This window comes from Carya illinoinensis, chromosome 2, assembly GCF_018687715.1.
Source record: "Carya illinoinensis cultivar Pawnee chromosome 2, C.illinoinensisPawnee_v1, whole genome shotgun sequence".
Taxonomy (NCBI): domain Eukaryota; kingdom Viridiplantae; phylum Streptophyta; class Magnoliopsida; order Fagales; family Juglandaceae; genus Carya; species Carya illinoinensis.
This window is the reverse complement of record NC_056753.1, coordinates 3054755-3082391: the sequence shown is the minus strand read 5'-3', so window position 1 is coordinate 3082391 and position 27637 is coordinate 3054755. Positions and strand designations below refer to the sequence as shown.

At 36.5% G+C, this 27637-nt stretch overlaps 1 protein-coding gene and 2 long non-coding RNA genes across 8 annotated transcripts; 1 reads left to right on the top strand and 2 right to left on the bottom strand.

Moving 5' to 3' along the window:
- Positions 1-9780: 9780 nt before the first annotated feature.
- On the bottom strand, positions 9781-13516 carry LOC122297102 (CRAL-TRIO domain-containing protein C23B6.04c-like). 4 transcript variants are annotated; one of them, XM_043107010.1, is made up of 6 exons: positions 13259-13516; positions 12143-12230; positions 11792-11996; positions 11138-11236; positions 10804-11049; positions 9781-10299 (listed from the first exon to the last, which is right to left on the bottom strand). In XM_043107010.1, the coding sequence occupies exons 2-6, from the start codon at positions 12166-12168 to the stop codon at positions 10024-10026; spliced, it is 852 nt and encodes a 283-aa protein (XP_042962944.1). In that variant the 5' UTR covers positions 12169-12230; positions 13259-13516; the 3' UTR covers positions 9781-10023. The 4 variants fall into 4 exon arrangements, with proteins under 4 accessions (XP_042962944.1, XP_042962925.1, XP_042962953.1 ...); XM_043106991.1 differs by having other exon boundaries at positions 11792-11968; XM_043107019.1 differs by lacking the exon at positions 13259-13516 and adding an exon at positions 12948-13116.
- Positions 13517-18578: 5062 nt separating this feature from the next.
- LOC122297079 lies at positions 18579-24850 on the bottom strand. 3 transcript variants are annotated; one of them, XR_006238646.1, is made up of 3 exons: positions 24482-24660; positions 22471-24366; positions 18579-18921 (listed from the first exon to the last, which is right to left on the bottom strand). It is a non-coding gene; the product is annotated as an uncharacterized LOC122297079 (long non-coding RNA). The 3 variants fall into 3 exon arrangements; XR_006238638.1 differs by lacking the exon at positions 18579-18921 and adding an exon at positions 20225-20490; XR_006238633.1 differs by lacking the exon at positions 18579-18921 and having other exon boundaries at positions 22210-24366; positions 24482-24850.
- Positions 24851-27471, top strand: LOC122297094. Its single transcript, XR_006238654.1, has 2 exons — positions 24851-26807; positions 26903-27471. It is a non-coding gene; the product is annotated as an uncharacterized LOC122297094 (long non-coding RNA).
- The last annotated feature ends 166 nt before the right edge of the window (positions 27472-27637 follow it).

Here is a 27637-nt window from a genome sequence, read left to right as displayed (position 1 = left end):
TTGTGAACTCTTTATTCATGACTTGATGCCATTCAGGGGACTTTATTGCTTGAGAAAAGTGTGAAAGTGTTGACGGAAACATAGTGGAGAAAGAAATAACAGAGTTGAGAACCATCAAGGGATGCTTGGTTGAAGAGTATAATATGTAGTCTACAAATGTCTTTGGTCTCCAAGAACCATCTTGTGATCTAGTTGTCAAGGGATGAGTGGAGATGATTGAGGTAGGCATTTGAGATGGAGAGTCATTGGTTTGTTCATTTGCTAAAAAGAGATGTGAATTCAGGTGAGAGGTTGGGAGGTGTTTGGTCATCAACTGAAAGGATTGAATCAGTGTGTTCAGGTAATATTTCAGTAAAGGATTCTTCAACAGGCTAGGTTGGATGATTAGAGGATGTGTCATCCGCTTGTAAAGGAGTTGTTGTAGATATAGTAAAAATATGGGTACAAAAATTGGATTGAGAATTATTTTTGGAGAGGGACTTACTTGTGAAGAAACTAATGCTATTGTTGAGGGACTAGGTAGGGATGATATCCAATCTTGAGCAGGGAACACATTCTCATTGAAGATTACATGTTTGCTAATGATCATTTTCTTGGTGATTGGGTCATTGCATTTATAGTTACTATAATTTGAGCAATAGCCTAAGAAGATGCACTCTTTTGACTTATAAATTAGTTTGTGACTATTGTAGGGTCAAAGAAGTGGTAGTAAGCACATCCAAAGACCTTGAGAAAAAAGTAGTTTGGATTTTTGTTCAAACCTTGACAATGCTTTGGTAGAGTAGCAGGCAACCTGTTGATTAGGAATGATCTAATGTTAAAAGCATCTATCCAGTAAGTAAGAGCAAGCTTGGATCGAGCTAGTAGAACCAGGCCTATTTCTACAATGTGTCTATGCTTCCTTTCGGATAGGCCATTTTGCTAGGGTGTGTATGGACAAGATATTCTGTAAATAATGCCATTTGAGCTTAGGGAATTTTTAATTTGGTTAGAGGTAAATTCTCTCTCACCATAAGTGAAAAACTTTGAGTTTTTTGGATAGAAAGTTTTCTACAATGCATTTAAACTTGAGAAAGCACTCATATGTTTAGGATTTATGATACTGTGGGTATATCCAAGAGAAACGACAAAAATTGTCAATGAAGATGACATACTACCAACAACCATTAGCAGAGGTAATAAGTGAAGACCACAAATCTGAGTGAACTATTTCCAATGCTTATGTTGTTACATTATTGGAATCAACGAAAGGAAGACTTTTGGACATAGCAAGTTGGCATGACTCGAAGTGAATCATGTACAGTTGACCAAATAATGGGAAGCAAAACACATTTCTTAAGATTATTTAGAATAGGAGGTGCTGGATACCCAATCTTCGATGCCAAATGGATGAACTTACAAAGACTCTAATGAAGGCAACAAACTCTTGGATTTATTACTTATTTTAGATAGATGGATTGGATATAAGCCATCCTTACTTGGCCCTTACAAAAGCTTCAACCTTGTGAGGTTGTCCTTCACATAGAAATAGGAATCAATTAGTTTAAACCAACACTTGTTATCAACACAATTTTTGTATGGACAATAAGTTGTTAGAAGCATTGAGACAATGAACAATGTTGTTCATTTTAAAATACTATTTAGAATTAAAAAGGATTGAAGAACTAGGTATTTCCTATTTTCAAACATGTACCATTCCTATAGCCACCTCTTCTTCTCCTCTGAATGTTTCTTGAAGAGTTAAGTTCTCCAAAGCAGTTGTCACATGATTGTCAGCTCCATTATCAGTATACTAGGGCTGCTCATCAGGTTGGTCAGTAGTAGAGTTGGTTTTTGCTGCCATGGCTGCCAATTGAGCTAGTGGATGTCTTCCTTGATATAAAAAATTATTGTTTGGAATCATTCCAAGGCTTGGTTTCCAATCTTGCCACAAATTTAGCAAGGTGCTCTGTTGAAATTTGATTTACCCAATTCATTGTTGTTTGTGTTTGTCAAGAGTTGATTCCCATTTGATTTTTTTGTGTTGATAGTTGTTTTTCTACTAACCAGAGGGCTTTCGTTTATAATTGCTAGAATTTGCAGGCTTTGGTATATGAAGCAAAAGTCGCAGGATCCGAGGACTAGGATTGTTGTTGGTGATTGTCAAGCAGTATCTCATAGTTGAGAAGTTATGCTTGGAAGTCTTCAAAGGACATTGTTGACTCACAAGTGGGGAAATTAAATGAGGTGATGAACAATGTATAGACAAGATTGAGTCCACCAATAATGTAGGAGATGAGATCATCTTCTATAACTTTTCTTGGTGTTGTAAATTGGTTAGTAAGTGCCTTGACTTGGCTAAGATACTTAGAATAAAAACATGACCTTCATTTAGAAATTAGAGTTGGCATTTTAAATACATTATTCTAGATCTTGATTGTGAAGCAAAGCATGCAACCAATGAGTTCCACACGTATCTGGATATATTCAAACAATATACTAAGGATAATACACTCTCAAAGGGAGTGGTGTTGAACCAACTCAGAAGGTGCTGATCCTTCTTTTGCCAAAGAGAGTAACCAGGGTTCACTATTGTGGTGATTTTTCCTAATTCATCAACTAGAAAACTAGGAGGGCATAGCTCATTACCATCAACAGTGCCCATAACCTCATGGCTTCTAAGAATTGGTAAAAATTGGGACACCAATTCAAATAATTAGTGTTTTCCAATTTAACAAGGATAAAGTGTGTAATGCTGGGAAGGTTTAGGGTGTTGTTGGATGTGGTGGACCGAAGGATAAATGAAGATAAAGCCATGTTTTTAGTGTGTGGGGTCAAGGGGTTTCTCAAAAGGGGCTCTGGTATCATGTAAAAATAAAGAAATGAGAAGTTTTGTACAAAATGAACACATATTCATTACAGACAAAAGTATATATATACACTATCAGCAAGTATAAGATCCGATCCCATCATTGTTGGGATTGCTATTACAACAAATAAAGAGAAATTGCAACTAATTTAAGAAGGAAAATTTGTAACAGTATGATAATGATTTGAGGATATATCTTCTGAGACAGTTGTGCTACTTTCCTTCAAGGGAACATTGCCTTAGACATCTTTACAATTTGAAATGGAAAGTAAGCCACGAGCTGGACAAGAGTTGATCTTAGTATCTGCTTGCATGTATGGAGCATTACTAGATGATTGTATCTTAACAGTGGGAAGGGTCCTTTCCATTGTGGAACCATGGTGAGAAAAGTGATGGCAAAAATTTTGGAGTGCTTCCATTCGAAGAGGTAAGGGTCCATTTTGCTAGGTTGTGCACACAGAAGTTTGCACTACACATGACATCTTTTTCGATTTGTAGATTTAGAATTCATTTTATAAGATAACTTTGGATGCCCAGTGTTTTTTAATTATTTATTATATTATATCCTTAATACCTTAAATGATACGAATTTTCATCAAATTTTGTCCAGTGGATTTAAGTAGCAGCCAAGGCACTATGCCTGCTTGTAATAGTACAACTTTATGATCAAAGATGACACATATAAATGGCCTAAATTCTAAACTTAAGAGATTTGATATACAGAATGTTGAGCCATTACATATACTAAAAAAGGCTTCAGTTGAACATATTCCCTTTTTTTTTTTTTTTATAAAACCCAGTAGCTGGGGATATGTATTAAAGCCTCGGTAAAGGGGAGGAAACCCATGTACACTTTCAAAAGAGGGAGTCTATCAATATACATCGTTGGCACAAAAGAAGAGTAAACAAAAGAAACTATCTTCGTATACATGGTAGTCCTAGTTTGTCTATGTTCAGGATCCCTTTGAGTAGATGAGGTAGGTCCCCCACGCACATCCACTCTGTTAGTTGCGGAGGCAAACTGCAAGCTAGGAAGTCAGCGGCTGCATTGCCCTCTCTGTACACATGCCTTATGACCACCTGCATGGTTGAGATTAAGGCTTGTATCTTCTCCTAGAAATCCTCCAGGTGCCAGATTCAACCTTATTATTCTCCAGCCATTGCACAACCAAAAGGGAGTCGATCTCTATTTCTACTTTCCTTAAATCAAGTCTTCTGCAAAACCTTAGTCCGTGAAGCAGGGCGAAAAGTTCTACTTGGTTGTTAGTTCCGTAACCCAGGCCTAGAGCAAATGCTAAGATCATTTTACCTTGATCATTTCTTATGACCCCACCAGCCGCCATCTATCATGGGTTTCCTCGGCAGCTTCCGTCGACGTTCAGTTTGCACCAACCCATTGCTGGCTTGCACCAGGTCACTAAATGCACTCTTTTCCTTTTCGGGTCCTTTGATGGTATGGACAGAGCTTTCAATATTTCCTCATCACTAGGTTTCAACTTATTTCTAGCTTTTAGACGAAGCCCACACCAAGCAATGGCAGCTTTGATTGATTGCCACAGGGACTCAGTTGATGCTTTAATTCCTTCCATTCTTGCTTTGTATTGCCAGAGCCAAAGTGACCATGTTAATATGGAAGGAATGAAACCTATTAGGAATCCTTTTTGGGATGATCTACCTGCACGCCTAAACCATAGGTTTATCTTTTCCTTCCATTTTTTTCCAGGATCAAATGGCATTCCCACTTGTGTTGAAGCTCTTTTCCATATAGTATTTGCAGTCTTACCTGTGGCTAGGACATGGTCAAGGTCCTCCAGCTTCCCCTCTTCACAGCATTCGCATTTTGAAACCATGGGGATGCCAATTTTACTAATCATGTCATCAACGCTCAAGCAACTTTTCATCGCCTTCCACATGGTGATCGAGTATTTTTTTGGGAGAGCCGCATTCCACATCCAATCTACCCTGTACATTTTCGGAGCTTTGACTCTGATGCAGTCCCATGCGCTTTTGGAGGAGAAGACGCCGCTCACGCTGAACGTCCATATTAGTCTATCCGAGCCTTCTTTATGTTGCCCGAGACCCCTTATGATCTCTTCTAATTTTTCTTCACCCACTAGGGACGTGAGCATTGCTACATCCCAGCCATTATCCAACCTACATTTTCGCACTTTGAGATCCGAACGTATTGTAATGGACACTTCCTCAGCTAAGGGACCAGGTTCCAACCAGCGATCATACCAGAAGGATATGTTTCCGTCCCTAATGCTCCACTCGAGTTACTAAGGATAATTGGAATACTCATCATAATTCCTTTCTAGAATCGAGACCCTTTATGTTTCTGAACTAGTGAGATATGGCCAGATTTAATGTACTTAGCTTTGAAGAAATTCGCCCACATCGAGTTTTCTGTCAAGATCTTCCAAGCGAGTTTCATGAAGAGTGAATTTTGAACGTCCTATAAGTTGTGAAGGCCCACCCCTCTTTCCCGAGTTGGTCTGCACAGAGACGACCAGGCTACCCATTTTCTCTTAGTTTTTCCCTCTGAAGATCCCCAAAAGAAGTTGCTCATGAGTTTATTTAATTTATTTAGAAGGGCTTTTGGCGCCTGTATCACTAAGAGTAAGTGTATTGGCATACTAGCCACCACTTGTCTCAGAAGGATTAGCCGGGCCCCATTTGATAAGATCTTGTGTTGCCAACCACCCAACTTTCTTCTAATGCTGTTCATTATACCATCAAAGTGGCTCACTTTGAGCCTGCCGGAAATTAGTGGGACCCCCAATTATTTCACAGGGAAGGTTCCTTCCATGAATCCCATGATTCTCAACAATCTCCTTCGTCTACCAGCCTGAATATTTTTGGAGAAGAAAATTGCCAATTTTTCCTTACTGATTGCTTGTCCCGACCAGTCCTCATAAGTTTGAAAAATATCTCTGATTCTTTTGAGTGATGAGGAGCTTCCGTTGGAAAACACCATGACGTCATCTGCGTAAAATAAGTGGGAGACAAGTGTGGCTCCCTTGGGATGGGCGAAAGGTTTTATTCCCCCAACCTCAAATTGCTTGTGCAGTAGTCTAGATAGTGATTCCTCTACTAGTATAAAGAGATACAGCGACAGGGGGTCTCCCTGACGTAGACCTCAACCACACGGAAAAAAACCCTCAGTAGTGCTATGCATAGCCACCGAGAACCAAGGAGAAGAGATGCAATGGTTTATTAAACTGCAAACTTCCTAGGAAAAACTGAAGGAGCTCATAACCTGTAACAAAAAATTCCAATCGACGCTATCGTAGGCTTTAACCATGTCAACCTTGATGAGTACATTCCCACCATGCACCTGTTTGTTTATCTAGTGGACCATTTCTTGGGCTAGAGAGATGTTCTCGAAGATGATGCGACCTGGTAGGAAAGCTCCTTGTGCCGGAGAGACCAGTCTGCACAGTAAAGGCGACAATCTCTTCACTATTATTTTTTAGCAAACCTTATAGACCACGGAGCACAAATTGATGGGTCTAAATTTTTCGAAGCCTGTAGGATTTTTTTCCTTTGGAATTGGGACAATGTGGGAGGCTGAGTAAAACCGTGGGAGAGGAGCTCCACTAAAGAAATCTCTGACAGTATCCACTACATCTAGTTCCACACATTCCCAACATGATTTGTAGAATCCCGAGCCGAAGCCGTCTGGACCCGGATTGCTTTCTATCGAGATGGAGAACATTGCATCTTTAACTTCTTGGACTGTTGGGGGATTCATAATTCTTTGGTTCTCTTGATCAGAGATCTCGAGTTGAATGTATTCAAAAAGGTCTGGGAGGGGACCTCGTGGCCTAGCTTTTAGGAGATTTTTTAAGTAGTCCACCGCCCCTAAATGAATCTCCTTTGGTGATTTGAGGGTGCTACCATCTCTAAGTCTCATTTCCTACATTGTCAGCCTTGAGTTAGAGTTGATAGATTTGAAAAACTGAGCCGAAACTTCCCCGAAACTTCCCCCTTCTCTACCCAGCTTAATTTGGCCTGTTGCGCTAGCCTTGTTTCTTCCCTCTGATTCCATGAATTCAGCTCTTCCCTTGTGCATAGTAATTCCATTTCAATTTCCTCCGAAAAGTGATTTTGCAGTTGGGATTCAAGGCTCTCAATTCTCCTTTCTAGGCTCTCTATGTGGTGTTTCGTCCTGCCAAACACTTTGATATTCCGTTCTTTAATAGCCGCTTTTAATTTTTTTAATTTGTCTGCCAATCTATTTAAGCCCACTTCCAGCGATGGTTCCAAATTTCCTATACTAACTTCCCAAAACCTTCATGCGATACCCACATGTATTGGAATTTAAAAGGTGATGGGCCGTACCTGGTTGCCTCTGTTCTCAGTTCAATGAGCATAGGCACGTGGTCTGAAGTTGTTCTTGGAAGGTAGTTACATCTTGCATCTGGGAGCATAGCCATTACTTTCGAATTCATCAAGCCTCGGTCTAGTCTCGCCCAGCTCCGTGCCAATCCTCTTTGACCATTGCACCAGGATAGAGATCTCCCAATTGTCTTCATCTCGCTTAGGCCACTTTGATTGATGAAATCATTGAAGTCTTCCATAGCCACCCTTAGCCGAGGACTTCCCCTACGTCTTTCGTCATTCCCTCTAATGATGTTGTAATCTCCTATGCCTAGCCACGGTGAGTCATTCAGTATGTCTTGATACAACGAATTCCAAAGGAGTCTGCGTTCTTTGTATCTACACTTTGCGTAAATAACGGAAAGAAAAAGCCGCTGGTTCTTAAATGGAAGGGAGACCGTAATATGTTGTGCACTCACTTGTAGGATTGAGACCTGTAGTCCTGCCCTCCAAAGTAACCAGATTTTACCATCTTCGGATTGGTTTGAGAAGCTTGAATCCATGTTTAACTTGCTTTGTAGAGTTTTCAGTTTTTCTATCTTAACAAACGGCTCTGCTATCATTAAGAAGTTTATTGTCTTTTTTCTCACCATCTTCTGAAGCCTCCTTTTGGAAGACCCCAAACCCCTTATATTCCAATAAAAGGCCTTAAGCATTATAAATCCAATCTTAAGGGCTTGCTAGGAACCCTGCTAGAGCTTCTTAGAGATCTCCTTTTTTTTTCTCCTTCATTTCTAGGATGCGTTTCACTATCCGACGGACAGTCCTTAGATTTCCCCAAATGTGATCCTGTCTCCCCTTCTGTATCTGAAGTAAATTCCCTCTAATACAATCTCAACGTATAGGTTGGTGGGTTTATGTGGTATGCCAATCCAGAGTCCACGGATGGGAGTTTTGGTGGCATCCATTTCCACACATACCCGAGCCCTATCAGTGCGAGTGGCACATTTGGTCGTATTGTCTTGTTTGAGAAATATGCCAATGGGGGAGGTGATATTTTTCAGAAACGATCCGTGATAGAAATTCGGAGGGAGACCTGGAAAGACGATCCATACTAGCACTAGAGATGGTTCCCTATCTTCATCGAAATCATAATGCCAATGGAAGGCCCTGTAAGGGACTCCATTAACGTCCGTTAGTTCTCGGGAGAGGGCTTTGAGGAAATCTATTTTGTTAGAGCCGAACGAATACATTTTTGGGTCTACGCATAGCCGAAACCACAGATTACGAACTCAAACCCCATCGATTCCGGATGAATAGACGGATATTGTCTAGAGAAGGGCGTTGTCTCATGAATTTTAGGACCATAGAGAACTTGAATGGCTCAACAGATCTTTCTATTTCTTCTTTGGAGAAGATGACGCAGACTTCCCCATTTATTATTTTGCTCGGTCGCAATGGAACGAAAACCTCCGGAAGATGCTGGGGTAGTTGTGCTACGAGATCTGCTGCCGTGCGCAGTCGCTCTGCCGTCACCTGGGGGCCCGGATGGCCCATGGCAGCGGCGGGCGTGAAGACTTTCAACGTTGAAAACCTAAAAGAGTGTTTTCTCTCTCCTCGGCCAATTTATTGATCCTCACGTTAATTGCTATCTTTTTTAACATATTCCCTGTTTTGTATATGTTTAAACCAACAATTTGGGAGAAAGGGTATTGGTTAAATTGAGTGAGTACTTAATATTCTACGTTTTCATTACAAGTATATTGAACTGATTTTTGGCCGGCTTAAGTGGCAAGACTTTTGGTCTCAAGAATATGCTCCTCTAGGTCTTACTATAAACGGGTAAAAAATATAAAAATATGTTGTGTTTGCATTGGTGTCTCATTCAAAAAATTATATTGAACTAAGTGAGTAGTTAGATTACCTTAACTTAACACACGAAGTAATGTTAGATACAATTCTAAAACATGCAAACCTCACATATTCCTTTTGAAAAAAGTAAGATTTATCATTAAAAAAATGAGCTTTTTAATGTGAGTCCTAGATGTATTTATTTTTCTCAAAGAAAATAAGCGAGGTTTGCATACTCTAAGACGGTATAAATCATTTTCCTAACACCTCCATCATCACACCCCCTTTTTCAAGCACCATCTCAAGCTTGGAATGCGTATAATGAGAGTTTACCAAGCATACTGCGACATCCTTTGTAAATACTTTGTGCTCCCAAAATATCACACCTTTGAACGAATTCTTGGATGTTTTATTTTCACTCAAATAAGATTCAAAATATGGCACTTCGGTTTTAGGCAGTTTTCAGTGTTAGGGATTTGATCCACTGAAATCACACCAAATCGGATTAAAATTAACCTTTACCCAACTGCAACCCCCCAAACAGATATTCTTCTCGGATTTATCATTCCTTCAGAAAGTCTTGACAGATTTCTGTGCATAGATCCAAGTTCAGCTGTGATTCGGCTAGATCAACCCCAAAGCGATACCAAACCTTTTGGAAAATTAGTGCAGCGAGTTTCAATAGGCCATCCTCCGCACTTGATTGGGTGATCGTGCTATGCATTAATTCGACACCCAACAAAAAGATTTTTTTAGCATTGACAAAATATAGTTCATAGATTTATATTGCGGGATTTGAATGAAAATTACATTTTGCTTTTCATGCAGTTCGGTGACATCAAGAGCACAAATCTTCCCTCATGGTTAGAGGTCAGTAGAAGAAAGAATTGGCGGCATCTTTTATTCTGAGCATCATTTCCCCGTTCCAGCATAAATTTGTCATATCTTAGTTTTGCGTGCATATTACTATGCGCACTCAACTAGCTGGAGGCGCAAATATTTTACATGCTTTCTATGTCACCTCTGTCCTCAATGGCATTCATAATGTTCTGGGGCTTCTCATCAAGTCCCCAAAACTTGGCAGTTTTTACATCATCCTGAGCCATCAATCGTGAGAACTCCTCGTGGTCGTATTTTAGGGTGGCTTTTCCCCCAAACTCACTCGGAAGATTTTCTACATCGAAGAACGTCTTCATGAGCTCTACACTTTCTTTATTTTTGGGGTATGCAAACTTCACCTTCTGAAATGTCTTCGGATCCAAGAAGTATTTGACAGCCTATTGAAATTGAAAATAGCACGCACTTCATTAATGCAAGATCTAGCAGGTAAAATGATAGAGAGACAGAAGATAAATGCAGGTTGCTACACTAGGTTTCATTCTGTACTCAAAAGGAAATCTCATCTAAAATGAAATACCAGATTCACGTCTAGAATTTCATATAGCAATAGAAGGAAAAGAAAAAGGAAAATCTATTTGGACTTCGACATCCCTACTAGAGTTTAATATAATAATAAGAGATTTCTCTGGCAACGTAACACTTTAGGTATGGGCACACTATGTGCCCAAGTAATCAAGACTGCTAAAACAGGACAAAAATGCAGGTTCTAGTCTATCGGAGTAAAATTGTACACAATAAGAAAAATAAATAAGCACTGATTTTCAAAGTTTCATACAAGGAGTAATGTATCGTCAAACTTCAATTCAGACAAAGAAAGTCTAAAGAAACAACAATATGCATGCAGTAGAAAGCCAGAAGGAAAACAGAGCAGAAGTCCAAACCTTCCATAATGCTTGAAAAACCCTTGGTGGACTGTACAAAATTGCAACCGCAAGCCTCTCGGGGTAGTGGTTTTGTAAAATGTTAATGATCTCACGTGATGTTTTGACAGAGACGCTGGTGTTCAATGAAAATCCAGTGAAATCTATCAACCATGACATTTGTTCTTGACCTTCAGGAAGGTTAAGGATGGCATTTTCTAAAAGATAGACTAAATGCCGAACATTATCTTCTGCTGATGTGGTGTTCTGAAAAATGGGAAGATAAAAGATTAACAAAACGAAATCCAAGTGACAGTAACACACACACATTATGAAAGAATTTCTTAGCTCAAACCTGCATCCCTGGCCTCATTATGAGCACAGTCCTTCCATGTCGATCATGAAAATCTGCTCTGGACACTTTGCCAGTTTCACCTTCATGGGCTACTTCATGCTGGACATTAACATTTTTCTTAAGTAAGAGGAGTCTCGATTACAATAATGGTATTGGAAATATCAGCATGATAACTGTCTACATTTCATAGCACCGGTCATCACATTCATGTCATTTTGTGTAGAATACCAAAAATTGGGGTCCTAACTATTTCATCATCAGACTTTAGCCATCTTGGAACTGCTAAAGTTGAACGGCAATTAGATTGATTCCACCACAAAAGTTTTTACACCTCAATTGTGCAAAGGGCTATGTCTAGCGTACAGAGGTTTTTAGACCTCAACGGTACTGAGGTTAAGGGCAGTAAACAATTTTATTGGACAGCAAACATAATCAATTGTGCCTGCCAAATATACGATTAGAAGCATAGGACAAAAAGCATGTATAAGCTAGGCCATCCAAAAATAGGTTATCAATTAATCAGGGACAAAAAACCCACCAAGTCATAACAAAAATAATTAGTATAACTAAAAACAGCCACAAAAGTTGCAACATATGTACTTCTACTTTTTGAATGTTGTCAAAAACATGTAGTCAATAAGTTATCATAAATACCCAACGAATCTCTTCAGGCTTATATATGGACCTCCACTTGAGTGTCTCTTCCAACATTTTCTTTGCCTTATCAACATTCCAATTCCGAGCTTCTAAATATCTCCTCAGGCACGCATCAGCACAGTACTTTAAAGTACGTCCAGATAGAGGTCCAAGAGCAGCTCTGAGTTCACTGACCTGTTTGTAAATATGCCTTATTAAGCATCTGCGTTCAATATGTCACGAAAAGCTAAAAGCATCATAATATTAGAGAACAAGCTTGGTCATAATCAATAACACGGAAAGCTCTTAATTTGAAAATAAATATTAAAAAAATACTTGGCCCTAGAATCTGTCCAAGAAATAAATTACTTTTGCATCTTTCTGTGAAGAGTCATTCTCCTGATGATTCTGAAGGTTCCTTCTTAGAAGATACATTATGACTGCCAAAGGAGTTCACCTACAGGAAATAACATTCATCTAAGACAACATAAAAAGATCGAAGACAACAATATTATGACTGCCATCAACAATTCAACTTCCTTTCACTTTAGTTTGTCCATACAACGTAAATTTGGGATAAGATCACAATGTTTATATCTATCACAACATAAATTTTCAAACCATCGATCATGCAAAAAAAAAGAAGCAAGTTGCTCAGAACCCATTATGGCCAATATTAGTTGCCCCTCTTGACTAGCCACATCCGGAAGCAATCCAATGGTTGTGATGGTTAAAGAAGGTCGATTGGATCAACCTTTCCTTCTTTCTTCTTGTTTTATTCTTTTTATCTTTATATTATGACTGATTCTTTTACCGTTCACTTTATCATCCCGCTAATCTATTCATCTAATTCATCTATCGTACTCAGCTTTTAATTTAGACCATTGCTGCTGACCCACTACTACTATTCCCACCCGCTGTCTCGTGAAAAAAAAAACAGCGATCACATAAATCCTTAATTTAACAATCACAATGGCAAAACGAGAATCAGCAACATAACTAACAATCCTACAGACAAGCTTCAAAAAAAAAAAAGTTGACCAAAATTCGAAAACAAAAACATGCATCCATCCGTATCAAAACAAAACCAAACTTTTCAGATTATTTAATAAGAAAAAAAAAAAACCGAAGAAAGTTTCTGACTAGACGGAGATCTTTTCAACCCGATTCTCACAATCACATTTAGGCGTCTTTGAGCACCCCCCATAAAAGGGTGATGAAGTGCCTTGATATAGAGCTCAGAAGCACAAGATCCACTAAGAATTACTCAAACGATCTAATCCATAGAACATAAACTTTCAACACTATGCCTAATCGGAAGAGTCAATAGATAGTTCCAGAAAAGTAAGGACATGGGAATGACCGAAAGATCTTTGACACCTTCAAATGAAAACTTACGCACAGAAACAATGCACAATTTTTGCGTGCGTGCGTGCGTGTTTGTGAGAGTGTTTTTTAATATGAAAACGTGAGCTGGTCACATACCTGGTCATGAAGCAGAAGAGACTCCGAGAGAGTGAACTCCTGACTCAAAATTCTCTTATTGGCGTTTTGGGCAATGAATGACGATAGGAATTAGGTGAGAAGAGAGAGAGAGAGACGGAGATGCGTGCGTTTTTCCTCTTCGAGTTGTCTTTTTCCCTCGCGAGGACGGCAGTCACATGAAATTGTGTAGCCGTGGAGGTACGGGCGGAACTCGAGGAAGGCGTGGAGATGGGGAGCTATGATATGGAAAATTCTAATGGCAGTACCCGTAGATCTTACGTTTAATTTATAATTTTTAGCGTGTGTGGGAATTCAATTCAGGTCTCCGTGTTAGACTTCAAAATGAGTTGGTAGGAACTATGGACTCTCTCGGTCCACGATTCCATACAAGTTTAAACAACCATATTTAAAAATGAGAAATACTTTAAATATATATATAAGTTTTACTATTCATAATCTCTACACACTACATATTATAATTTTTTTATTTTTTTATTTCTTAAAATCTTTTATAAATTTTTTTTTGAGTTTATTCTTCTTACACTAATTAAATTCTTTTATTATTATCTATATACTAAACATTTGATAAAAGAAAAACATAATAATAAAAAGTATGATGTGTGATGTATAGAATTATGTTTAGAATTCTTCTATATATATATATATATATATTTCTGCTTTTAGTCCTTTTCTCTGGAGTAATAATAATCTTCATTCTAATTTCATCGTCTTCCATGGCAGTGATGCATTTTAAATTTCATCATTTTCCATCACAATAATTGATAAGGTATAATTTAGGAAGAGAAATTATACTTATGATTGTAAGTGTCTGAGTACTATACAATCACTTTAAAAAAAATAAATAAATACTTGATTTACATAAAAATAAAAAATTAATTTTTTAATAATAGACTTCACTATTTATCAAAGCGACTGCATAGTACTTACATACTCTATGAATATATGTAATATTACTAATATAAGAGCCACATATGATATTAGTATGCCATGTGGCAATCATTACCAATTTTATTATGGTTAAGTATCAATATTGTAAAAATCTAAAATTATAACTTCGATTTAAAAAAAAAAAAAGTAAAAATTAGTTTGCATTTAACCCTAATAATTTAAGTGGTTTCAAAGCCAATCATTTTTTTTAAAAAAAAAAAAAACACATAAAATGTAGATCGTGATTTGATATCAACATAATTCAAGATGAACGACAACATTTTTTTCAATAACACTGCTATTATTAAGTAGCATTAGATTAATCTAAAGAAATATAAATGAATGTGTGTATGCATGAATTTGTATAAAAAGAATGTTAGGTACTGAGTCGTTAATAGATTAAACAATAATCTTTGGGATGATTTTTCTCCCGGTGTTTCAATATTCAACACGTCTCGCCGTGTTATGTGAAAAGTTAAGACGTACTCTATTGTTGGCGTACGATCCAATGAAAATATCAATCAAATAACTCCATAAAAAAAATAATAAATAATGTTTTCTATGATTTTTTTTTTTTTTTTTTTTTTTGAGAGAGAATTGTTTTCTATGATTGGATCAAGGAAATCAAGTTTACAGTTTAGGTTTAAATTACAAAATTTATTTTGAAAGATAAATTATAAAATTTTAATTTTAATATTTAAATAATATAAATGATATATTATACACATCGACGTCAGAATAGAAATAATTCGCAGTGGCCGCAAGAGAAATACGTGTAAATTTTTAATGATTTATAAGTAAATGAGTTTTACAATACTTAAATTAGAATATAAATGTAGGCATACAGTAGTCGTGTCACCCGATGCAAAGTATTGAGCTCACGCATGTGCACGATGCATAAACGCATTTCACCACCGTAAATGACGGAATTATTTTTAATTCAAAGAATCGTCTCGCTGTTATCTACTCTTAAATCTTTCTTTGCTATTTTCTAACAGCTACATCAAGCGATCCGGATCCTCTCTCGAAAACGACTTGAAAAGCAAAAGCAACAACACCATGACAATTTGTAAATTCTACGAAGTTGAAGGCCGCCTCTGCAAACGGGACCACCAATATGAACGTCATGTATCATGGTCAACATCAACTTGCATCTCCGAAGGCGAAACATCCAACGACCAACAGCATTTCGTATTGGACCATATCGTCCATATCTGCACAGTGTTGGACCACACCCACCAACTTTAGGCTACTTTTTTGGATGATCGAGATCATTGATTTGAATTGATCATTAAATATTAAATATTAGGATTTTATTTTATTTAAGGTGTGGGTTTTTGAACTCCAAATCTCTATTTTAGAGGTTGGGAGTAATGTCAATTAAATTATTCTCATTAATAATTAATTTGAAATTGGCTAAAGTAAGTTAATGTGCCATTAATGAATGCATTCCAACTCCGAGCCTCCTACCCTACCACAGATCTTCTAACCCAACCACACCTACAAACATGAAAGAATAAAATTTATTTATAAGTATTTTTATTCACACATCAAATACATTAATGATACAAAAGTTTGTTACGACAACTTATATATAAATTTTAAAAAAATCGATATTTTTTATAAATATAATCAATCTCCCAATAAATATTATGTTATACACTATACCTATAACAAAAAAAAAAGATAATTTAACGCGAAACACCCTCCACTTTCCAAGATTATGTTTTCAAGTCATGTATTTCAGGCGCAATAGCATGATGGTGGGGACAAATCTTTGTGTTGTTATTTTTCGTAAAGAGTGATGTTAGATATAGTTTTAAACGTACAAGTTTGGCGCATTTCCTTTTTAGAAAAATGAATATGTCATTATAAAAAATATTTTTTCATAAAAAAAGATATAAGAATTTAAATATCTATTATTTTAAATGAAAAGAAGCCTCGTTTGGATATTAAAAGTCTTTCATCTCATCTCATCTTATCATTACAATTTTCACAAATTTCTATAAAAATAAATATAATAACAATTCAACTTTTTTAAATTTCAAAACAATAATAATATTAAAAAATAATATTCTAACAATATTTTATTCAACTTTTAACTTTCATCTCAACTCACTATCCAAACTACACCTTAAATAGTTTTGAACAGGAGCTTAAAAGGTTACAAAAAATAATAGCTTATGTATTACATGACATAGATCTCCCTCCTATTCTATTATTTTGATGTGAAATCATCTACTAACTCTGAATTTGTTAATTTAAAAAATAAAAATGAACTTAATTTCAATGATATCACATCAATACAGGTCCATAAATGAAAATTCAAATATAACCAGTAGCATGATCAAAGTACAACTAGTTGAAACACTAGATGGAGCCTGGAGCTGCCATAATCCAGATTGCACCCCACTATTAATTTAATTGGATCCCCACTAGACTGCGAGCTGCAATAAATCCTCCCAACTATCCAATATTGGTGTTAATTCAACTTTGTTTTGATTATTTGGTTTACAAAAGTTGGGTTTTCTACTTATAGGTTGGTTAAGATATTTTTATTCTTGCTATTAGGCACTAAATTAATTGGATCCGGCCCTATGGAAACCTATCACTAATAATGACAAAAGAGATAAAACCACGAGATAAGATAATGAAGAGATAAACTAAAAGATCAAGATGAGCTCAGACTCTTAAAATGAAAAGTCTTTACAAGGTAAGTTAGACTTTATCACTAAGAAAGAAAACATATATCTAGAAGAAGGATATCTATATGAATGAGAGGAATTCTCTACAGACGACTCATTGAGAGGGGGGGTAGGTAAACCCACTCCTAGATTTCTTTATTATATTAAGCGATATATGAGGATATGAGAGATTATAAAATCACTAATTATAATAGATTTTGCCCTCAAATAACTCGTGGACATAGACTTTTATGTCGAAATACGTAAATCTCTATGCCTCTTTTTTATTTATTATCGTATTACTTATTTATTATTTATTTTATAAATGAACGTGAAAAGTGCCGTATCAAAGTCTGAATCAATCTCGTGAGTCGGGGATAATTCTTTCCTCCATTTGGACGTGTTATGCAAATTTACGCATTAACACTTGCAATAGATGTTTATTTAATGTACAGTAGAATAAATAATTGCTTTTTTTATTTTTAGAACAAGTTTGCCAACACTAATGTGAAAGGCTAGCTCTTAAGGAATATTAACAGAAATACTTACTTATGAATTTTCTTTTATTCTTTTAAGTATCAATGATTAAACAGATAAAAACTGTAATCTTGATTTATAAAAACGTGAAAATTACCAATTTTAATGTTTGGCCCTAAGTTTAGGCGATTTGAGGTAAGGACGACAGAGAAGAATTAAGTGAAATGGGGTGAATCGTTCATAATACAATTCAGTAGCATTACTTCCAGCGAGAAAGCATGGGATTAGAAATCCCATATTTTGACGTATGGGAGCGTTTGATTAGAAATCCAATATATATTGCAAGAAAGCAATACCTAATTCCAAAACGAATCCAGCCCTGAGAGATGACACATACCTATCTCCCTGCTCGCTATGATAAATTCCACAAGACTCAACCTTGATAACAGGTATTTTGGCCCCCGAATTAACATTAAAACATCACCCATTTGGAGGATGATTCTAAACGTTTCATGGATATTGTTGGCATTGAATTCCTTGAAACTCTCGATGTAATCACCGCCCTGGAGAGGAGAATGGGAGAAGAGGGATTGGGGGACTGGGGCATGGTGGAAGAGAGAAGGGAAAAAAAAAAAAACTGACATGGCATTGTAGAATTCATTTGTGGGATTCTTTTGTGTCAATGTTTTCCAAATCTAAAAGCGTATTACTCGTTGTAGGCAAGGAATGATGTGGAATGCAAAAAATATATAACTTGTGATTGGTACTTGTTTTGTTTTCATTTCTGCTAAGCAGTCTGTTTAGTTCGTTCTCAAATGAATCCACACTAATGGAAATATGACAGCAAAACAAATGTCAAAAATATTCTTGTGATTCTCCCTTATTTCATATGCAGTACAGTAGTGATATTTATACACCATGAAAAGAGAATATTCTTGTTATAATAGAAAATGACACTATGAAACAGAGAGTATTCTAGACTATTATGGACTTGTATTTCTAAGGTGAATTCGGTGGAGACGCTGGGCTGCCCTTTGCATCTTGAGTGAGTGTAGTGGTATTGTTAACATGCCCCTATAAGCCAAGCAGGCCTAGAAGGACTATGAAGCTCGATCTAAGAGTGCAGAATATGGAGATGGAGAGGGGCTTAGTAAAAATATCTGCCAAGTTGGTCCTTACTTGAAAGGAAAGACACCTGAAGAGCTTTTGCATGAATTCAATCTCGAACGAAATGATAATTAATATCAACTTGTTTTGTGTAGGAATGCATTACTGAATTGACTAATAGGTATGTAGCTCCCAAATTATCACAATAAAGAATGGGAGGTTTGGACAAAAAAATTTCCAATTCTGACAAAAGAGACTGCAGCCATAATAATTCACAGGTCGCATGAGCTAAGGCCTTGTATTCTCCCTCGATGCTAGACCTTGCTATTGTGGACTGTTTCTTTGAGCTCCAGTAGACCAAATTTTTTCCATAGAAAACACAACCCACCAATTGATTTTTTGTCATCCGAGCAGTCCTCCCAATCGGTATCGGAAAAAGCAGCCAAGCTTGGAGTAGAAGAGGGTTTGATGAGCAACCCATAATTCAAAATTTGCTTGAGATAGCGTAAAATACGCTTAACAAATTGCTAATGAGAGAGACAAGATGCATGCATAAACTGACATATCCGATTCACAAAGAAAGACAAATTGGGCCTAGCAAACAACAGTATTGTAAACTACCCACCACACTTCTGTATAACGATAAATCTTCCATAGAGGTGGAATCAAAGGTAGATAATTTTGTAGAATGAGACAAAAGACTACTCACAGGCTTACAATTAGTCAAGTTAGTTTTCTTGAACAAGTCAAGAATATATTTTCGTTGAGATAGCACAAGACCAGTGGAATCATGATGGCATTCAAAGCCCAAAAAATAATATAGGTCACCCGGATCCCTAAGAAAATTCATCACTTCAAGCAGTAATAAGCTAAGTAAGAGCATGCGGATTTGATCCAGTGAAAACAATATCATCAACATAAACTAAAAAATAAATTGTCACAGAGTGCTAATGATAGATAAACAATGAGGTATCCAATTTAGACAACAAATCCCAATTCCAAAAGTCGATAACTCATATGTGCATACCAGGTGCGAGGACCTGTTTAAGGCCACACAAAGCTCGATTGAGCTTGCAAACATAATGAGGGAACTATGGGTGAACAAAACCCGTTGGCTGCGACATGAATACATGTTCATCTATAGTTCCGTGCAAAAAAGCATTTTGCATATCCAATTGATAAATCTACTACGGTAGCTCCCACCAAGAGCTAGGGGCAGTAGCCATAGCAGCTTCCTATATGAAGCGAGGTGTTCAAATGCAACTTAAGGACAACTTTGCCATGCGAGGCAAGCCATTCGAATGCAACTAAGTAAAATTACAAAAAGATCTATCACATACTTCGATCTACGCAAAAAGGAAAAGAGTTTTTCTTTCTATACGCGCAATACCCAACTTTGTAAATAAAAAATAGAAGAAGATTCCCCAGCATGGTGCTCCATCGTTGCAATTTAGTATGAGGCAAGACATCCGAACTCAAGGACGGTTTGAGTCTCAAACGCAATCTTGCCATTTGGAGATATGCGTAGAACTTGAGGAGTTCTACGAAGAAAGAACACTAAAAACTAGATTTGTTAAAGCTTGTTTGAAAAACATTTTCATTTCAAAATTCTCATCTTATTTATTTCTCAAATATTATTTAAACAAAAATATTTCCAAATTAATCTTTACAACTTTCTCAAATTTTTAAACAAAAGATAAAAAATAATTTAACTTTTTTAAATCCTCAAACAAAAATAAACTTAAAAAACTATTTTTAACTTTATAATATTTTTCATTCAACTTTTTTTTCTCTTTATCCAAGAGCCCATAAAGCATTAACTCAAACCATCTCACTATTCACAATCTTACCACTATTCACAAAATTCTCATATCATCTCACTCTACAAATTTGTCCGTATAAATAACCCAAATCACAGGTGTAAGAAGAGATGCAAACATGCGCCACTGGATCTTTAGAATTGTGCCTAGTGAGAATCTAATAACATTGGTGGGGACCGATGGGTGAAGCAATGACCTACAAGTTAAACGTAACTATTGTAGCGTTATTCATGGTTGTCATCATAAACGACATGACACTTCCAAGATTTAAAAAAATAAAATAAAAATAAAAATCATATAGAATAACAATGCAACAAGAATTTGCCACCATAAACAACATGACCCTTCCCAAATAAAAAGTCATATAGAAGAACAAAACAACAAGAGTTGTATCAGACATGCCATACTGGAAAATAAAAAATCAAAGTCTATTGGATATTTGGCTTTAAAAGGTGGCAGGTGAAGGTGGTGGAATATATTGAAGGAGTTTACGAACTTGACCCAAGTAAGGGTCGAACGTCTTTGGCTAATATAATCATAACTGAGGTAAATGGTTCCAAGCCTATGCTAAGGAATTGGAGCCTAGATTTAACATCCATTATTTTTATATATAAGTAGGTTTAACATTCCATCTAGCCACACACACGGTGGTGAAGAATTTTCTTAAAATATATATGCTTGAGAATTATTTTTTAAGAAATTTATTGAAAATCAAAGAGTTTGATTTGCTACCAATACTTGGACATCAGTTCAAAATTTGTAGTTTGAACTACATGTGTCTTACTGATTGTTACATAGATAACGATTGAAAAGTGCACATAAAAAATTATTAAGTTTTGTTTAATTTTCAATCACATGGATAATATACCGTTGTTAGGTGGTAGAGTTCAGAATAAAGGAATGAGATTTAGAGTAGGTTGTGACAATTATATTAGATAATGGCTCTTCTAACGAAATCACACTTAAATAATTTTTTTTTTTTTTTAAGTAAATCACACTTGAATAATTGAAGAATAAGGTTAAAGAGGAAAATATGTCCATCTTATGTGGTGAGTTTTTACATGTGCAATGTCGTGCACGTCTTTAATCTTATTGTGATCAACGGCCTTAAGAAATTCATGAGTTGACTGCAGAAGTAAGAAATGCAATGAAATTTGACTGCGAAATGATAGGTTGATACACTAGTGGTTTGTTAATACCTTTTTCGTACTTATTTTACTCTTCTTTCCTAATTGAATTTCATTCATTTTTTACACGGCATTCTCATTTTTATGCATGGTTTTTGTTTTAGTTTGTTTTTTCAGGTTTTCTTGGACACTTGGAGGGACTGAATTGGATTTGTTACTTTACTTTTTGCTTTTCTTTGTAATGTATATTTGTTATTCTTAAATTATTCAGATTGTTTGTAAAATAATTTTAAATTAATTTGTAATAACAGTTGTGTAGGATATATACTGCACAATCCTCACTTATTTTAAAAATAATTAAATAGCACTTGCACACTCCTGCAAATATTATCTCTTAGATTAATTTACATTTAGACGTAAACTTTATTTACAGATATTTTAGATTTCAAAAATTGTACTTATTTTGCTAGATATGGGCTGAAATCAGGTTCTAGCCCACAAATAAAATGGGCTTAAAAACAAGTTGTGGGCTCAATGGGCACATAACCCCATGGAGGTGGGCAGATGGCCCGTTGAGCAGATGGCCCTAAAACACAGTAAAGAAATTAGTCATCGCTAACATTACGATGGAAATATTGCAACATTACAATTGCTGTTTTTTCATGAGAATTTAGGTTTGGACTATAAAAGAGCTTCGAGCACATGAGTTTTTCAAGGAAGTTAAAAAAATGTTTAAGACAGATTCGTTGCGGCTTGTTTTGCAGATAATGCATAAAACTTCAACAAGATTGAATAACAATTAACAAGGTTAACCATAACGAGTTTGGTAAGCAAATCAACAATGTGGGAAAAAAGCACGGCATAAAAATGACACCTCTAAAACACAAAACCAAGAATACCCAAAACAGAAAAATAGAGAGCCAGGGTAATGGCATAAAAGATATCGAAATGTCAAACATACCAAAACCAAGCTAGAAGTCACTGTACTAAATTAATGGATACTCGTCCCGATCATTTAAAACAAAACAATAATTTATAATACTTTTCACCTGAAAGGAACAGCCGCAAGTGGACCTGCCACCTGATACGAAATCTTACTCCGAAAAACAGCTTGTAACCACAAATGTCTTCTCCACAAACCATTGTGATGAGAAGGCTGTTAAGCTCTTGATCAAAGAAGAATAATAATTTTGACCCACATTCCTTGATTAGCCTGATTATAAGTCGTGAATTGAAATTGAAAACAAAAGGCTAGGGCAGATCGGCTGGCCCAAGAGACGGAACATTGTACCTCAAAATATAACTAGTAGTCACAAATGTCTTTTACATGAATCATTGGTCGGGTTGAGCTGCCAATTCCTTGATCAGCCACGAGAATCGCAATTTTATCCCACGTTGCATCATTTGCTCGATTATGAAAGCCACGACTTCAAGTATAGAGAAAACAAAATCTCTTCCTAGTGCCACACAACTTACACCACCAAAACACCTCACCAAAACCAGCACAGGTTAAACAAAAAGTCACAATCCTTACAAGAAACCAAACGCCATGAAACTTGCACAAAAAAGATACTGATACGTTTTTGCAGGATCAACCAAAGAGGCAAAGAAAATGGGTTACGAATAACCTTCATAACAATGAATTCTTTTAGGCAAATCCAATACGCATATTGAAGCATTTTTTAAATTAACCACTACATACAAATAAATTTGGAAGGAAGCATTGCCTGCAACATGTAGAACATAGAACGCAACATTTCAATTGCAACATGTAGACCATCGACTTCAAAACCAGCCCTCCTTCAGTTAGAGCATGGCAAAGTCTAAGGATCAACCAAAAACAAAACTAGGCTTCAAGCTTTTCACCAACACCATGGACGTATTACAATGCCCCTCTCGTATCAAGCTTTGAGAATAAGAAGTATTTTGAAAAAAAAAAAAAGGTATAGTCTTAATCGTGCAACATGCATAATCCAATGTGTATGTATGTGCAGACTTTAGACGTGATTGTTATAAATTAATGGAGGCAGCTCGAGCTCAACGCTAGATTGAACCGATCAATTTCCTCGAATTTGTTTATGATCGTATGCAAACTTGCAGTATTTGTTCCACAAAATTAGTTAAAAAACTAATGAAATCCAATTCAAGTGGAGGTGATGATTTGTGTGTACCTTCAATCCTCAGAAGTTAAACAAGCCCAACGCAAATCTCTACCGGCTCGAACTGTCGCTGTATCAGATGCATGGGCGCAAGATAGAGATTAATAGAAAAACGAAAAGTTGTGTACCTTCAATCCTCAGATGTTAAACATGCCCAGCGTAGATCTATCGGCTTGAATTTTCGCTGTATCAGATGCAGGGGCGCAAGATCAAGATAGATAGAAAGACGGCAAGAAGTCAAAGGAAAGCAGCAAAACACAGAACACCATTGGAGAGACCCCGGGCACAAAGAAAAAAAATGGCCCATGCGGTCTCTCCTCTAAGCAAAATAACAAATATTTTATTAATAGATTTGTTAGACCTGCCATGCAAGCGCACCCGTCATGGCAAAGGTCGAACAATAAAATCAATCACGGACTCCGACCCCCTGAAATTAGGCCTTTCCTGATTACTTACACAGATCTTCTAACAACTTCCGCGTGATTTATGGCGATTACAACACAAAGTGCTCGTTCACTAATCGAATACAGAGTTCAGATCACTACAATGAATATTATAAGCCTCAATCCTTCGTAGAGAACACCTATCTCGGCTGGATGCAGTAAGACTCCATATAAGGACAGAGAAGCACAGACTCCAGATCTGTTATAAATTATAATCATTAGCCTCGGTCCTTGGCAGAGAACACAAATCTCGGGCGGATGCACTGAGACTCCATAGGACAGAGAAGTAACGAGACTCCAGATCGAGAAAAGTACGGATCCCACAGCTATAAATCGTGGATCTCTGCAATTATCAGTCATTTCAGAGACGAACAAAAACTGATGTAAGAGAGAAACTCTAAAAAACAAAAAACCAAAGAGATGGCAGACGATGAAGCGGTGATCGAAGAAAATTATACCTCTAGATAGAGATCTAAGACGGCGAAACATGATCGAAGAGCGAAGCCACGGAGAATTGAGAGAGATCGAGAGAGGGGGGAGGCGGGGAGGGCTGTTCAAGACAGAAATCACGGACCCGAACTTATACAGGGCAATGAAAATTGCACTTACCCATCGAACGTTCTGGATGAAGCTAGTACAAGTTAAGATGGATGGCGTTGTGCAAGCAACGTGCGTTACACACCGCCTTGATTTCCAAGCCGGATTGCTTTGTTTTCGTCCAGAAAAAATCTAATTATTAATTTAATATAATTGATTAAAAAAATATATTTTATTAAAAATAATATTAATTTAAATATAAAATATAAAATAATATTAATACTTAAATTAATAGAGTAGTGCTACATAGAAGCCACTGTAGCAGTGCACACATTGCACTCACTACGTGGCTTCTGTTTTTTTTTTTAAAAACCAAACATGCGTTTTACTTCTCGGTTGATTTCTCTTCCCCATTCGAATTTCAGAGCCCCGCGAAATACCTCCTCCCTCTCCCGCATCACATCACCTTTCTCTACCCAGCACCACCCGGCGACGCTGTCTTTCTGTCCAACGACACCGAGCGACGCTCCTCCGTCTGCCCAGCGTTACCACTTCCTGAGATCAAATCATTGAACGGAGCAAACCATATTTAAATCCCATGAAGACCCCCCTCCTCCCTCACCAAGCAACCTATGTCACGGCATTTGACCTCTGCCCAGCACCACCCTGCAAAGCTCATCCATCTGCCCAGGTCTGCCCCTCCCCCGAGCTCATTTAACGGAAACTAGCGACACTGCTATGGTGGAGCTCTCTTTCGCCGCCGTCCCTTGGAGGGCATCGTAGGTAACATTTCAAGGACAAATTTGGTTTCTTCTTGTGTACTGAGAGGGGTGAGTTTTGGGTTGTTGTGAGATGGGTATTGCAGCTTAGGGAATGGAGTGTCGAAATCATTTGCATCTTTAACATCTTCTTGCTCCGTCATAAATAATTTTTTCACATTTACACAAAAAATAGAATTTTTACAAACAACATCAATCTCTCTCTCTCTCTCTCTCTCTCTCTTGAAAAGCAAGTTCGTGTAATATTTCCAGAACTCTAGAGAGCTTCCAACGGACGTGGTTTGTGCTCCAAAACTTGAGAACTGATATTGCTACCTGTTGAGACTCTCAGTGCTTGAAACTATCGAAGAAAGTTTGAGGATTAATGGCTTTCATCTTTGAATTATTATAGTTCTGCTTCTTTTAAATTATTCTCTTTAATGCTCTAAAATTATGTCTCGTTTCATGTTTCTCATATTTCTTTTTTTTGTCTTGTGGGCTTGAATTATTGGTTGTTGATTGTCTTTTTCTTTTTAATAATTTTATTATTGGTTAATAGTTATATGAGGATTATGGTTGCATCTTTATGATAAATCATAAATGGGTTTTCGTTAGTTTTGATGAACTTACAAATTGACTGCCCCAGATTTTACTAAATGATAGATGTCTTGAGTGGCATGTGTGAGTTCCAAGAATTTTATGTTAAGCAGGAGATACATGCATGCGAGTTAACCCGAAGAGAACATGTTGGCTTCAATGACTAGGCCTGCTAAACTTTTATGTTGGCAAAGTTCTGAATGTAAATATACACCCTAAGTGGGATTATTATATTTAAAACTTTCCCATCCACTGCATTATCTACAAGGTTTTTTTTTTATTTCTCCCTTCAACTGAGCAATTTGATGGAGTAGATGATTTTACCCTTTCATATATTATGTGGTGAGCCCTTATAGAGAACGTGTTTGAGAAAAGAGAATGTGTTTTGAGTTAAACTAAAAGTTTTCCTGTCTTTTGTACAAAGCTCCGCCAAAATACAGTTTTGAAGTGAGATCATTTTCATTTAGGAATTCATCTGATTATGTCTAAATGTCAGTTTAAGAGCTATCAACTATGATTTCTGTTATCTTTCAGTTTTATGGAAACTACCTCTCCCAATTTTCAAGAGCCAAAGAATCACTTGTAGTAATGTCACTGAAGCTTTTGAACAATGTTATTCTTCATCTTATAATTTGTCATTCTCAAATCATACTTTTCATCATTTTCAAAGGTCTTGTCATCATTTCTTTTCTTTTACATTTCTTTTTTCCTTTTATGACTTAAAGCCTTCTTTTTAGATATTTGTATTTCTCATTAATTTGACTTTATATCCTCTAACATTGTATGATTGACAATCTGCTGTAGCAGGAAAGTAGTTCTATTTTGCAAGTAACTTTAGAAGAAAAGTTTCAGGGCAGACATTAGTGAATCAAGAATGCTACAATTTTAATTGGTAAATGATATTGTGTATGTTTTGTCTTGTATAGACTTCAAATTTGAGGACTTATGTTACAAAGAACTTAGAATACTAACATTATTCTTTTACAGGTTCCTGTTTATATTGCAGAAATTACATTGAAGAATGTCAGGGGAGGTTTTACATCACTTTCTCAGATAGATTTTCTTATACTAGATTTTCCACTGACAATCTAATATGCAGACATATTACTCATTTTTTAGCTTCATTTGATTTTGAATTTTTCTCAAATAATCTACTGGTGTTGCAGCCTTGCCTCACTTGTGCTTCATTGAGCTTTGTAAAATTGTTTGTTTGCAAAATTGTTTCTACCATGTTTTGATCAAACACCTTACTAATGAATTGCATGTTTATTGTGCAGACTTCCATAGGAAGTGAATCACAATACAAAGAGGCCCCTACTGATATTCATGATGGACACAGAATAGAAGGGACTCAACCTAGTACAAACAAGTTGTAACCTTTTGTGTAGTGTATGAACAAGTGAACAAGTTCTGATGCGCGTAATTCTTTGTGATGAATGCTCTCTTGTAATAAGTATTTTGACACAATGCTATTTGTGATGGAACCTTTTCTTGTAATAAGTATTCGATACAGTATTATTTGTGATGGAATGCTTTCCTGTGATGCTTTCGTGTAATGCTGGTGTGTAATTTTTTTTGTGATGGAATGAGTTTACCATTTTGATTCAATACTATCTTTAGTGTAATGTTTTTTTGTGATGGAATCAGTTTACCATTTCCTACAATGTCCTATAATAAATGAATGATAGATAGCTGCTCCGTTAGTGGCCTTTTTTTAACCAA